Source organism: Aptenodytes forsteri, unplaced genomic scaffold, assembly GCF_000699145.1.
Source record: "Aptenodytes forsteri isolate BGI_AS27 unplaced genomic scaffold, ASM69914v1 Scaffold360, whole genome shotgun sequence".
NCBI lineage: Eukaryota > Metazoa > Chordata > Aves > Sphenisciformes > Spheniscidae > Aptenodytes > Aptenodytes forsteri.
This window is the reverse complement of record NW_008796109.1, coordinates 833,605-848,706: the sequence shown is the minus strand read 5'-3', so window position 1 is coordinate 848,706 and position 15,102 is coordinate 833,605. Positions and strand designations below refer to the sequence as shown.

At 45.2% G+C, this 15,102-nt stretch overlaps 1 protein-coding gene across 1 annotated transcript in view; it reads right to left on the bottom strand.

Annotated features, from left to right (window-relative positions):
* Positions 1-15,102, bottom strand: part of ELK3 (ELK3, ETS transcription factor) — a 41,082-nt gene that overhangs the window by 5,083 nt on the left and 20,897 nt on the right. The window contains exons 3-4 of the mRNA XM_009286759.1: positions 7,530-8,324; positions 1,970-2,092 (exon numbers count right to left, since the gene is read on the bottom strand). Coding sequence (XP_009285034.1) covers positions 1,970-2,092; positions 7,530-8,324 — 918 coding nt within the window. The remainder of the gene's footprint in view (positions 1-1,969; positions 2,093-7,529; positions 8,325-15,102) is intronic.

The following is a 15,102-nucleotide window of genomic DNA, read 5'->3' as shown; positions in this document are numbered from 1 at the left end:
TCCCTGCTCATGGCAGGGGGGTTGGACTAGATGACCTTTAGAGGTCCCTTCCAACCCAAACCATTCTATGATTCTATGAACAGGCTCCTGGTTCGTTAAGGGAGGGACCATACTTTCCCATAGGCTTGTCAGGGGCTTAGTTGGACTGTGGACATGGATAGATCCCATCCTGGTCCTTGTACTTCTACAAATACTAGTACTAAAGAACTATAGGTAGTGCCAAATATAGTGCTATTGTGAAAAGCCACACACACCTGAAAGAAATATAGGAGCCTGATCTCTCCTCCGTGCAAGCCAGCAGGCAAGGGTGCAGAGCTGCCCTGGCCTCTAGCTGCTGGCGGGATGTAGACTGCTTTAACAATGACCAAATGTTCTTCCGACTCCCAGTGTGAATGACCAGGTGAAGGCAAAAGCAACTTGTGAAGCAGCTCCATCTCTTTCCTCCATTCCCTGACTAGCTGCATGGATTGTGGGCTGGCTTGTGCAGGCAGCCTGGGGAGAGCTCTGCCCCAACGCCTACGCAGGATGACCCAGCAATTCTTGGTGGGGTTGGCTGGGCTTTGACTGTGGTGGTTGTTTCCTATTTGGCTGTTAAAATAAAGCTTTATGCTCTACAGACGTGTCATTGTGGCCTTTGCCTGAATCACACATAATCTATAGAAGGCTGTCTGGGTCTCTCAGAGGGGACAGAGCCAAGGCCACTCTTCACTTTCAGTTCCCGCAGGGGGTGGCCAGCCTATGTCCATACAAGCTCATTCCAGGCCATGGCTCAGACACTTCCCTCTCAAATGAAATGTCTGGGCTGTTTTTAACCATGTGTGCAAAACTAAGGCCCAATAGGGATAAATGAGTTCATCTGAAACACAAATAAGGAGTCCTAGGGCTCCATGCTCAGCTGTCCCACTGGAGGTAGAAGGCCTTACTATCCCAGTAAGGACTGTATCTGAGCAAAGCACATTAGCTAAAGCCCAGCCCTGGAGTTGGGCAGTCAGTTTCCCTGAAGGTTCAGAGACTAACACAGGGTCCCTGTCTAGCAGCAGCCCGCTCCTCTGTTAGTGTTGGTTCTCCACAGCAGTCGGGGGGTTCACTCCAGGGGTGTCCCTGCATTCTTCAGCTGCTCAGATGGCCATCAACTTCTCGTGCATCTTGCCAATCAGCTGATCAGCATAATTTCTTCTGTGACTTACTGAATCAGCTGTTTTGCAACAGCTACAGCTGGAGCTGCTAATACCATCCCCACCATCCTCTTCCTAAGCCTCGAGTGACTGCTGCAGCTGAGTGCTGCGGCCATCGCGGTTTACTTAATAACTTTTGTATTTACCACATCTCTATAAAACTTTGAGATTTTTACTCTCCCAGTACGCATGAGAGAGAGGGGACAATGCTGCCTTTCTCCTGTTACATACAGAGAGGTCGTGCTCAGAGGTATGAAGTAACTTGGTTGAGGACAAATGGATAATTTGCAGAAGAACTGGAAATGGAGCCTTCAGGTTCAGAGTGCCCTCATTGTAAATACAACTATGCCCTGTCTTTCTGAGTGAGAAGCAGCTCATTAAGACAGAAGGATAAACCTGCACCTACCTTACTGTGTGAGACCCAAACTGGTCTTGGTCTTCCCAGAGTCCATGTTCCACCACTCTCCTTGCTGGTCCCTGACTGGTCTGCCCTCTCTTCCTAAAGCTCTGAGAGCTCAGTTACCTACTCTTACTGGGGTCCAGCATTTATTTCTGTTTCTTTCATATAATATGTGCGTGCTTGCTGCAGTAGACACTGCCCTGTAGGTTCTGACTGTGTTGCCAAGGGTTTAAAGAGGGTACAAGTAAGTAGGCCTCTCTTTAAAAGTGCCTGCTAACTGCCATATTTTCTTAAACTATTTGAAAAGCTCCAGATCGATGTGAGGAGATGCTCCCCAATGTCTCTGCCACATGTGCGCTTTCAGAAATGAAACCTGTGCATTGGAAAGACCTACCTGGAACAGAGTGTTTGGTCCCTGCAGCCTGGCAGGACTCAGAGGAGCAACAGGGCTGAGGCTGCTCCAGAAATGAATGCTAGACAGCAGCGGGCTTGGGGTCAGCAATAATCCATTTGGGGTCTGCAAGACAAAAAAACACCCCATGATGCATGCCTCGGGACTTAAAGCTCCATACAGTAGTCACAACCCCTAAAGACTTACTTACACTTCACCTACCGGCTCTTTTTCCCACTGAATTCAGACATACAGCAAGCCGAGTATCCTGGCGGGCAGCAGCTGCCCATCCAGCCCTGCATCCTGTCTCCACAGTGGTCAATACTGGTTACCTGCACATTTAATATTCCTTCATATGCAAATTGATTTCATTTCTATTGCGATTCGCTTAAGAAGAGACACAGTTACTGTTTATTTGAACCACGCTAATGCGACTGTATAAAATACCATGCGTGCCCCAATGTCTGTAAACACAACCTAGTCTCCTTCAGAGTAATTTTTTACCTTTTGAAGGGCAGCAATTGCTTGAACTGACTGCAGTTTTTGAAGCATTAATGCAATTGCGTGTGGAGCCAAAAGACCCACTGCCAGCCTTTGAAGTTTACTCCTCTGATGGTGCCTGTTCAAAATGGAAGAAGTTTCAAGAAACTGGCAGTGCACGGGCTGACGCAGCGAGAGGCAGGGGTATGGGTTGGGTGCCCAGAGGGATGGTGGAGAGCACAGCTAATTGTTTGAAAAGAACCAAAATGGCAAGAAGTAGGAATCCAAGGCTTTTCCCAACTTGGAGGTGGCTCCTTCCAGTGCCATGGCGCACAAGGATTGCTGGGAATGCTCTCAGCACTTCTAAAGCACAATTGGAGGGGAGGTAGAGTTAAAGCACATGCAAATCTCCATTCAAAGGAAGAATCACATGAATTATTCTGTATCCAGAGTAACTTTTATCTTTCCAAAAAAGAACATGAAAGCAATGTGACAGTTTTGAACACAGTATTTGGCATAATGAGTTAATCTCACCAGTAACCTTGATGCCAATTATCAAAATCAGTCCTATTTAGCAAAGCACTTCATGGAATTTGAGTGCACACTTAGCAAGTAAGTACGTGTTTCGCTGTGTAGGACAAGTGCCTCAGTGCTCTGCTGAACTGGGGCATCAGTTTGTCCAGAGTTTAAAATATGTAAAGAGAAGATAGAAGATAAGGAGTATCTCCCCCTAGTAACCAGTACGTCATGCATTCTGGTACCTGCTAGCTTCCCACCAGGCCAGAAATATAAACTCCCACATACGGCAATTGCAACCAGGGGTCTCACTTAAAAACTGCTTACACCACGGGCTGTCACATCCTGTTGCCAGGACTCTGCGGCGAGCAGGCTCAGAAAGGCAGGTACCACAGGTCATGTGGATTTTGAAATATGACGGACATATTTGCAAAGCAGTGCCTGAGGGATCAGCTGTGGTGTTTGAGGCTCTGTGCAAACGCACAGGAATACAGACCTGCTCTGACGTGCTTGCACTGGAGTTCACAACAGGGTCAAACAATTAGTTTAACACCAGCAGAAGAGATGGGAGAGACAAGGAGCAGCAAACATTAAGGTCCTCCCAGTGATTCTGTCCCAAGGCGTCTGAAAGGCTGTTTAATACAAAGAGCTTGGCTGCTCTTGAAGGGGACGATTTCTCTAAGGAATCTCAAAAGAAGCAGGGTTCATGGAGAAATGTGAAGGGAAAGGACAGTGCCATCTCCTTTGTGCTGAAGAAGATGGATCAGAAACACCAAACCCCGTGGAAGAAACCACAGTTATGTCCCAAGGAGTAATAAACACGTGGTATTGCTGGGAAAGTACCGATGAGGTCAGGGTTTGGATATATTTGGATGACAACAAAAGGGGCTAAGAGTGGGTGGAGGCCTGGCAAGGAGAAAACTTCTGTCTTGATCTCATCAAGTGTCAGCTCTTGTCAAGACATCTGAGAAAAAATACTTGACAAGCAGGCATTTGTGAATGGCTCCTTCACAAACACCCTCTTCCCAGGACCACAGTGCTTTCACAGGACAGGAAAACAGCAGTACCAGTGAGCGCACCTTTCCTGTGCCACATTACAAGCTGATGCTCCACAGACAGGCAGCTATTGATGGGGATTTACGAGACTGACAAAGAACACACCGAATTAGGTCAGGATAAATACTCAGAGATCTATTTACACAAGAGCCTACTAACGTTAAAACCAAAGATGTAAGCAGCAAGACCCAACACCATTCGACTAAGGACACAGCATTGTGTCAGCCGTACTAAGAGCTCCAATGAGCTATGCCTCGATTCTTTATTTTTTCTCTAAGAAGCCGCAGATATCCAGAACTGAAAATGCAGTTCTTGAGAGGGTCTTTTGAAAATAATGAAGAAAACTTGGAGGTGTTTGTTCCTACCTAGATACAGCCAGAGCAAGTCTTCAGAGAGAGAGGAGATTTGAAACTGAGCTGTCCTCCATTCATCTCTGGAAGCATGTTAACATGCCTAACAACAGTGCTAAGCAAAAGCTCATGTCCTCTGATGATCAGAGCACTAATGTCTCCAAGTTCTGCCAGAGCCAAGAGCCAGCCAAAGCAAGCCTCCAAATCTGTTAATATTTAATGCAAAAAGAGCACAGGGCCTCCCAGGCTTGTTCTCAGTATCGCCATCAGCCAAGCATCAAAACCACCAGAGGAAACGTGTAAACAACACCACAGCACAGGCTATCCTTAAATTACACACAGAAATTGATGTGTCACTTCATTTTCTGCCCTCATACAGCTGTACATCTGGTATTAGACGTGGAACCCAGTGGGAAGTTCCTACTTAAAAAATGTCATTATAATCTAAGCATAGGAACAGTTTAAATAGAAATAATTCATTGCACAGAGAGGATTATGTTAAGCAACAATGCTCATGGCTCCTGACTTCTCTGACAAAGAATGCATGTAAGTACAATCTTTCTTGTCACTTCTAGCTGTCAGATAACGGACAAGTGCTGTCACACGTACATTACTTCCCAGGTCATTAGGCACGTGCTGGAGCCTGGATGGTGTATGTGGATGCAATACAGACCATGCACGTGCTGGCTGCAGGCACACTACTTTGTCCATGAGGAAACAGCATGTTGTAAATGTTACAAATGCTAAAGTAGAGGCCTGAAGAAAAAGAGTGAGTCACAATTATATATCCACATTGGCCAAGGGACAGCCAACAAAAATAACAAGCGTAAGTAATCTGTAAAAGAAGCAAGTACTGAACAAAATCTAAATATCTCTCTTTGAAGCTAACCAAATGGAAAGCTGACATGTCTCTACCAAAGTATGGTACTGTATGCACTGAAATCTTCAAACCCATTTTTCTGTTCTGAAATTGCTTGTACACATCACGTGCCCTTTCTCAGGGCTCCACCCAAGGGTATTCCTCATGACTAGCAGGTACAATGGAAAGCCATCTGAAATACCCTCTCAGGCAGCAGGACCTTCTCTGAACCTACATCACTCCTGGAGCAACTGGTGTCTGACATCCTGTTCTGCCCCTGCCCCATGGCAGCAGGTGTCTACCACTGGGATCTGATAAATCAGAGATCATTTGAGATACGATGCATGCTCTTCCTAGGATAATGGCATGAACTGCAGATTTCCAGCCTAAATTATGGCTTTAGTTATTTTGCATTGTGGTATTACAGTTATCTGAACACAGTTGTTACACAGTTTTTATTTTATATTCACTAGGTCAAGTATTTAGGATGCAAGATGCTTCTTATCCACACTAGAAATAGAAGGCTAAAAGAGAGGAAAAGCAGCTATGTTGCTGTATAGCCGAAAGTTTAAATAAATGGACCCAGGAACTACCCTACATGGATGCCATCCGCCTCTTCTGTGATAAGATAACCTGTAAAAAAAGATTTGTGATGGCATTAAGCTGGATAAGAGTCATCACGGCCTTAGCTAGCCATCCTGCTAAAGGAAGGCCACAATCACCTACCTAATTCCCTTCTACGTCTTTCAGGGGCAGTAAGTACACCAGTTTATAGATGAATGAGAAAATTAAATGTTCAAAGAAATAATTACAAAATGAGGAAAGAAATCTCTGCTCATACTGAGTTTTGGGGCAGCAGTAGATTAAAGCGAGCTCGTAATAACTCATGCTGTCATTGTGTCTGGTTGGCATCTGATATGATTTATTTGTCAGATTTGCTCCCTATGAGCAAAATACTTACTGTGGTTATACCACAGTTAGAGGTTATAAGAGTCTGTCAATGCACCTCAATTTTGGTTTGCCACACTTCTGTTCTTCCTGCCAAACATAACTTCACTTAAAGGCTTTATGATGTCAAAAATGACAGATAACGGCCCACAAAATCCTCTTTCTTTGCGACACAACTTCACATCTCAGCAGCTTACAGGTGTGTCTGAACTGCAATGGCTTTGCACAAACTTGCTCTGCAGCCAGCTGAAAAGCTCAATAAAAGCAAGAGCTGTGCTGGCCGAGAGCACTTGCCGACAGTCTCACCTCTGCCAGGCCTTCATGCCGTGCAGGCACACGATGCTGCCCGGGCCAGCTCAAAGACCTCTAACACCTGGCTGCACTGCAGGTATCATCTGTGCAAAACCTCTTCCAACAGGGAAGAGGTAAGGGGATTCTGGATACAATGTGACCCCCACACAGCTTGAAGTAAATGAGAGCTTGTAACACACACCTTTGTATTTATTTATTTACTGTTCAGTTTGTTTCATTTAGTACTAGTATTTGCATCAACTTTTATTTCAGGGGGGGATGTTAGGGGGTGTTCCCCATTGGGATAATTTTACTCTCGGATTTTTTGCCTAATTTTGCAGTGGTAGCGTAAGACAAAACTCACCAATGAACACACCAGGTCATTATCTACGGGATTTTCCTCTCCTCTGAACTGCTAGATTTTTTTCATAGACTTGCTTGAAAATGAGAACTCGCTATTGACATTACCACAAACGTGATTAAAAAGAACAAAATAACCTACTGGTTATTCAGTAGGTCTGTGCTGAAAGGAAGCTCTGGCAGGTACTCTATGGATCTGTAAAACTCTGGAAATCAAAACTGGTTTAAGAGCCTTGTCTTAGAAACCACTCCATTTGCTCCATATTCAAAGACTAATGAAAAGGTCACACTGTTTGAATGGATGCAACATCTAGCAGAGAAATCTAACCAAGCATCCCACAATGCACATGCTCAAGTCGTGACCTACAAAAACCCTGTGTTTTTCTTGTTGGCTTTTTCCTGCTTGTTTTGTAGACCTGGAGGCTGGTTTGAACTGATAAGTGATTCACTCATGTTAACTAGTGGCTGCCCATCTCGTTATCCTTCCAGGCAGTCTGTGAACTGTGATGGCTTTTCCCACACTCACGTGGGAACCCCAGGAGGAACCTACTTTCCACCCTTTCTTCAGACGTCTGCTGTGTGTCCCTCTTCCCCATGTTTTTTTTTTCCATCAGATGATGACAGACCCATAGAGCTAACACTCTCGGCCACACAGAGGGAATACCTGGCTAAAGCAAGAGTACAGGAGACAGGCAGGTTTTACCTGTGCAGTGAAGAAAGCTGGAGTCAGGGATCCCGAAGGAAGCGCAGGGCTGTTGAGGGCGATGGAACCGATGTCGGTGCTGGAAAGAACCATAGGTGGGGCAGAGATTTCCAAGCCTTTGGGTTTTTTAGCTTTTGGGGGAAGAGATGGAGATTTTGCCTTGGAGCCTGAGGAGAGGTTCAGAGGCTCAAGGGAATCTGAGTCGTGGCAACTGGACTCAAGGAAGAGGCTCCTGTGTTCTGCAGGGAGGGGTGAGGTGGGAGACAGAGACGGTGACCTGGAGGAAGATGACGATGGAGATGAAATGCTGGCACTGTTGGGTAGCATTAAGGAAGATATTTTAGCTGATACTGATGAGCTGAGAAAAGCAGAGGCAGCTGCTGTTTCGGAAGTGGAAGGCAATGACACCATGGGCCTCATAACTTGTTTGTCTGTTTTGTTTGTCACAAATCTTATAACAGTCCGAACTTCTTCGACTGGTGTGTTTCCTTCTGACTTCTCCTCCAGTTTTTCTGTTTTGATTGGCTTGTAAGGGTCTGGCTGGTTCTGCAGAGAGTTGATAGTGAAAGAGGAGTACAGGCCAGAGTGGATATATTCATTACGGCTTGTGCTTTTCAGTGCTGACAAGCTGTGCTTGTGCTGATCCCTGCTCTCGGAAGGCATCTTACAGTCGCTGTCCTGCAGCAAAAGGCTCTCTCTGCTGATTTCCACAGCATGTGGATCCATTTTTAAAATCTCAGGAAAGGAGACAAACTTGTACACAAATTTTTGTCCGATCACTTTCTTGATGATGTTCTGCAAATACAAAAGCAGATGCTAGAAAGATCAGCATTTTAGAGGCACTGAGTACAGCAAACATAAGGGGGTTCACAAGGGTAGGGGGGCATTGCTCCCTCCTCAAGCTGAGCAGGTCATTTCAGTGGGGCTCCTAACGCTGCTCATCCTTGGCTCATTCCCATATTTGTGCTCAGCCAGGGAGACCATCCCCTGCTCCTCATGGTGCCTAACAAAATTACCATTACTAGGTGATAAAGACTGGGCTGTTTTCCTCTCGCTTCCTCTGAGGTAGCTTGGGAATATTTTCTTTCCAGTGAAAACAATTCTGCCGCCTTGCGGACTCAAGCCATGCCACCATTTGTGTTTCACAACAAAGGCAAACTCCTTCATTTATGCCTCACCTGACACCATTCTGAGAAATACTCTCAGAATGTCTGCAAGGGACAAAACCACCTCACCCTCCCTGCTCCAGTCATTTACCCTCTCTTCCTGACTGCATGCAGGATTGACCTAGGCTGACGGTGACTGTCCTTCTTTCAACAGTCATGAACTATGTCTGTGACAAATGCAATCACTTGCATGGGTTGGAAAAGTACTTGTGTCCTGCTGCATCCCCTGTACTATCTCCAGGTTTGCATTAGGCTCAGGATGCTCACTGGTGCAGGCAGAAGGTTTTCATGAGTCTAAACTAGCTATTGAAATTAATTATTGAAAAAAATCCCAAACCTCTCAAAGGTTGGTAGAACTATTTATTTTTTTCTTCATATTTGACATAATAAAAGTGTCCCCTTTATGGAAAGAACTGATTCCCTTTGAAACTGAAAACTTTCATGAGGTCCTGTTTCCAGCCCTAGCTCTCTTACTGCAAACCCGGGTATGCTGTCTGCTCTAATACAATGCGCGGTATCCCCAAGGACGCAATGTGAGCTCCTCCACAGAGACACTTTACGGCACCAGGTGCTGGCCTGGCCTAGGAAAAGGACTGGAACATTGACCACCCTAAGCCAAGTGCTGTGGAAGACAAGAAGCAGTATTTCCTGACATTTCCATAGTGATTTCTCTCTCCTTGAAGGCCCTGGTGGAGAATTTGTCTTTAAGTCACCTCTGAAAAACCCTTTCCGAGAGCTTCCCTTTAGTGCAGCACGTCTGCTGCACCTCCAGCTGATACTCTGCAAATAGACATTTGCTTTGCTGTACATAGAGGAATGTAAATATTTACAATATTCCTAAAAATCTAATTTGTTTTTCATTCTACCACAGATTCTGAGACCAGTGGAGGAAACATTTGTTAAATTGATTGAAAATGAAAAATAAAAAAAGAAAAAGGAATACAAACATCATCCCTATTTATATATGGGCAGTACCTAGTGCTGGGTGCTCGCAGTGCCCGCACTACACCTTTTTTTGTCACAAAAGCAAGGCTCATTTTGGGAAAGAAGAGTCTGCACTTGGGCATTGGAACCTCTTCTGTCTTTCAGCTGAGCTACCACACTCTGTAATTCATCTATCTGAATGTCCTGGCATTTCATTCAGGCACCTTCTTGAATACAAAATTAATCCTACAAAGAGCCCTGGGATGTAGCTTTGCTTCACAGGTCAGGAGCTGTGGCACAAATGGAGAAAGTTGTTTCCCAAGTTGATAATGGGGATCTGTACCAAGGAGGAGAATTAAATTCAGCAAGCTCAGACTAAAGGCACAAAATTGCCCTCTTCCATGCCGAACTGTACGCACATCTACCCACCTGGCAGATCCTGCAATGCCTATTTTTGCCCTCCAAAAGTTCAGGACATATAGTTAGCCCACAGGATCTCAGTCTGCATGAGCCTTAATTCCCATGGCTTTGGGCTTGGCCTAGATTTTTTTTTTTGGTGCTAATTAGGTGACACATTGGATGGACACACTTTTTCTGCACTCTCAATATTACATCCTTCTTGAAAAGGGCAAAACCTCCAAACTACTCACATACGAAAAGAAACACCCTAACTGGATTTCATTTTCTTTTTTTAATATATATTTTTTAATTTAAAATAATACCTCCCCTCTGCTCCTGGCAGCTTTGAGTTATTGTTACATCAAGCACTGGCAACTGAGATCCTACTTGGAAAATGTGACTCCCAGCAGAAAAAGATTAAAAGTATTTAAGGGTGGCACTTTTACACTGGTGCAGGCTTGAAACAGGGGAACATTGCTATAAAAAGTATCCGAATGGGCTCGTAAGTTTATACTTCCTCTGTTATTATTAAATATAGTTATATTTTAAGAAGGTCTCAGTGCGGCTCCTCTGACTCTGTAAGCCTGCAGCAAAGGCCCACTTAACAATGGCTGGAGATGAAAAGGATTCAAGTGCAGATCCCTCAAGCACTTTGCAGGCTTCTCATAAATGTGGAGCCTGAGGAAATCTCCATCAATGTGTAAGAGAAAATAAGGACGCAAATTAATTAAGTGCCTCCAAAATGCCACTGACTTTTCTAAATTTTTTTGACAAATAATTGAAGTGAAGGTAAAAAGCAGCTAATTTTTACCATCACCTCAGTGACCTGTCACAATCATTCTGAGCTGTGGACGATGGTTCAAACCACAGAAGACAGTGACAGGGATCATGACAAGCAGGGGTTTTCCACCCTCAGTTTGAAAGGGCAAAGAAGGCTTCCTTATATTAAGGACTGCATTTGCAGGGAGACTAGACCACTTGCTTGGTAGCAGGACAGTAAGTGTATGTGCACATTTAGCCCTTTTTTTTTTTTTTGTTGCTTGAATTTTCTAGGTAAATTCCCTTGTGAGCAGGCTTGCAATAAGTGCTAGTGGCTGCCGGCCAGGGCTGCAGGGAACTCCGGGGCTGCGCTGCCGGGGAAGGCGACTGCTGGGCCAGTGCAGCTGCTGGGGAGGAGAACTGGGCAACCAGGCCAGGAGAAGGGGCTCCAGTCCAACAGCTTAAAAAAAAAATCTTATCAAGAGGCAGCACTCTCTGACATTTAGGATAAGGTCAGGGAGCTGGGAATGCCCCTCTTCTGTTGGCTTCTTGACTGTTCCTCACTTAAACACTTTACACTTCCTCTCCTCTGTCCCCAGTCTATAAAACAGTGACTACAGCAAATGTGACCACCCCGCATTGCAAAGTGCTTTGAAAGCTTCTGATACGAACTGGGTACAGCACTGCCTGACGTCTGCTCTAGCTCATCAGCTGTGTTAGGGAGCTCAGGCTTATTCACACCACATCAATTCAGACACTCACTTTATGAGCACCTCCAAAACCAGCCTTACCCAAGTGCTCTGAATCACCAGCTGGAGGGATGGGTCTCTCCCCGTCCTTCTCCACAGACCAGCTGGCTGAGCTAGATGCCAAAGGCTCGGTGGCCTCGTTCCCCCTGCAGCTTAAACCAGGCTATAATGCGGCTGGGGTTTTTTCGTGTTAACTATGCATATGCCCAACTATGCATATGCCCTCCCGAAATACACAGGAGCTGTTTGCCCATCTCAACAGCACATGACCTCTGGGTTTCTTTCCATTTTTTTTTCTTTCCTCCCAGAAGTCTTCCTGTGCATTGGTGCAACTCAGACTTCGTTTCTTCTATCATGTGTTTGTGGTTTATTTCCATCAGCTCTGACTCTTACTCCCTGTTTGAGCCATTTAGAACTAAGGTGTAACTATACTACTAGTGTGACACAAGGATTTTAGTGGCTTAGCTCAAACCTGTTAGCTAGCAAGTTTGCTGCTGCAGGAGCCACTCGGGAGACTGAGCTGGGAAATGGGACCCAGTTCCTAGTTGAACTTCAGACTAATGAGGGGCCTCAGGGGCAGGAAGACCAGATTGGGACTTTTTTATTCCTCCCAGGAAGTCACCTATAATCAGGGTGCCCGAGATCTCAAAATTTGTGGCAGAACAGGATGAACTTGTCTGTAGGTACTAAATGTCCCTGCCTGGGAAAGAAGAAGGACCAGAGCTGTTGCTGCTGCACTTAACTCCCATTTGGATGTGTTGCAAGTTCCCTGGCTCCAGGAGTATACTGAGGGATGCGACATGTGTAGGAACACTTAGGCTACAAATTCCTCACAGGACTCTATGAGGAGGGAGCCAGGCTGCCTCCAGCTACTGGGAACCCTACCCAGAGAGAGGGCTGCTCACACTCCAACGTCTGAAGTACGTAAGCTGGCAGGAGGTACCCGTGGCTGCATGGTTTGCTCCAAAAAACGGGGCGTGTGTCCACATCAGTGTGTGCAGGCAGGCAGATTCTGTTAACATCATACTTTATGCACTTATTATATTGTGTGCGTAGAACCTAGATTTTGTGAAATTTTTGATGGAGGCACAGGTGCTACTGGATTGTGCACCTGTACTGAGCTTCAGAATTGCAAGGCTCTTATTTAGCTGGATTTCAGGCTTTCCTCACCCACCTCCATCTGGAAGGCAAAGGCCATCTGGCTGGCACCTTTGGCCAGGTTCTGTGCTCCCTCTGCTGCAGTTCACTGGGCATCCCTTTCCTCTCACATCAAACATGAACTATTTGTCACTCCTTTCGGAGGAGTTCTTGGGTTTTCTCCTCTACCTCTTACCGAGTATCAAATTCTTTACTCCCATCTTTCCATAAGGACAGCACTCAATAACCACTTTTATGCCATTTCAGACAAGCACTTTCTTGAATTCCACACACCACTCTTGAAAGAAGCTCCTTCCAATTCTCTATAAAGCTATTTTCTAATGCTCCTTCAAGTGTTTCCTTATAACATCTTACCTGTACCACTACAAAACATATAGTTGGTACTCTAGCACCATCATACTGCTAGTGTTTCATTGTAATATTCTATTTCTCCTGAGGTAACTCAAGAGAAGACCTTCCCAAAAGTAAAACAAGAGTTTCCATTATCACTTTATATCCCGAAGTTCTGCAAGCAGAACAAGCAAGGGACCCTCTTTCCAAAACAATTCTTCCATGCTGCCACCCACACTTGGGCATTAAAAACAGGAACTAGTAACCAGGCTACTGGGTCTGACCTGTTATGGGAGGGGAGGGAATGCCATGGGCGCCTCTGAATCCTAAGAGCACCTGAGAAGCTCTGTCCCCTGCACTGCAACAAGCACAAAGAAGCCCGTATTATTTATATACTATACATCATACTGCCAACCCATCTAAACAAGCAGGCAGCCATAAACTGAAACTAAAATGATTTATTCTGTCTTTAGAAGACAGACTGAATAGCACTCACTGAGTAAAGCCTAGGGCCACATACTATTCAGAGAGGATGCAAAAATATTGAATAGCTGCTCATCACAACAGTATGGGACTGTGTAATTAAAGATGTAGCGTAACTCATGCAAACATTAAGCTTACCCAGGGAACTGTGATTCTTGCATTTCCTAACTTCCCAGGGCTTCACTTCCGCAGCTGTTACATCCTATTAATGTCGGTATCTGCATGCAATTTCCTGGAATCGCCCTCCTTCCCTCAAAAAAACCACTCATGGGGAAAACTCACTACCTTCCCTCTTGTGGAGTCATCTTGAAATATTCATGGGGACCTTTAGTAGTCCTGAAACCTCCAGAGACTTCCAAAAGGTATCTGTCATTACAGCCATCAGAAAAACAAAGTAACTGGGCAACTTCAACAAGAAGAAACCTACTAATCCTACTTGTAAAGGTATTTTAGTTCTACACATCAAGCTAAAGTGCTCTGTGTGGGAATAGATGTGAAGGTTTTCCTTCCCTGAAAGCATTACAAGAGATTTCTGACCGGCAGAAGTGTGTGACATGATGGGCATGCTTCTGAAGCTGTAGGTAGAGAGAGTGCAGAACGCCTTTCCTCAGCGCTGTTACTTGTTCTGCTGCTCTGTTGAGGCAACAGGGGAAATGCATTAAATAAAAAGGGGGGAAGGGAATTTGGGCAACAAACAAAACAGGAAATGGAAAGTCTTCAGATTATCTACAAACCTTTAGCAACCAGAATCATGGTAGCAAATTACAATCAAGACATGCCGTAGTCTACATTTCCTGGGGTGCTTTATATGTGAATTTAACATAAATCTAGCCATCAGCCTCAACAGCATGTCATGCTTGCTTTCAAAGCCAGGCTAAGGAACTTGTCCTAATTGTATTATTTTTCTCCAGTACTGGAATTAATTTACTTTTAAGTTCAGATGAATCAGATGATGAATTTTAACAAGCCACTGTTCCCCCCAAGCAAAATGGCAGAGCTCATAAACCTCCATTTATCCAGTGATCAGTTTTTATTTCTCCACGGTGAATAATTTCAAAGACAAACCACGGAGCAGTAGCTCAGTTAGTGTCAGCTGTATGCAGTAGCAGCAGAGGGCAGCCCAAGAAAGGAAGGCCCATCCCTTGTGCCACCATCGTTTCTAAAAAATCACTGCCCTTTGCCTCAAACTCACATGCTGTCAGATCATTTGGGTTATAGGTAGAGAAGTCCCTGTTGATAATTCCACAACCCAAACAGAGACTTGTCCAGAGTTCTGCCTCTTGCCTTTCCTGCTGCCACCCCCCCAGCCTGCAGCACAATGTTTATCCCATTGGCTCAGTGTGCATCCCATTTGCCCCAGCACACCCAGCTGCCAACGCATCCATCACTGCCAACAGCAAGGGACGGGACAAGGATCTCAGAAAGCTCCTTAAGGCTACCTCAGGGTCTAGACTGCTCTTGGTTTATCCCACAAATTGGTGAATGGTCCAAGGGAGAGGAGTGCAAAAGTCTGAGAGGGTCTCTTTCACCACACCAGCCCTTCCCCTTTTGTTTTGCAGAAGGGAAAGAAGAATGCCAAGGAGCCTTTCCTTCCCTCCTCGACTT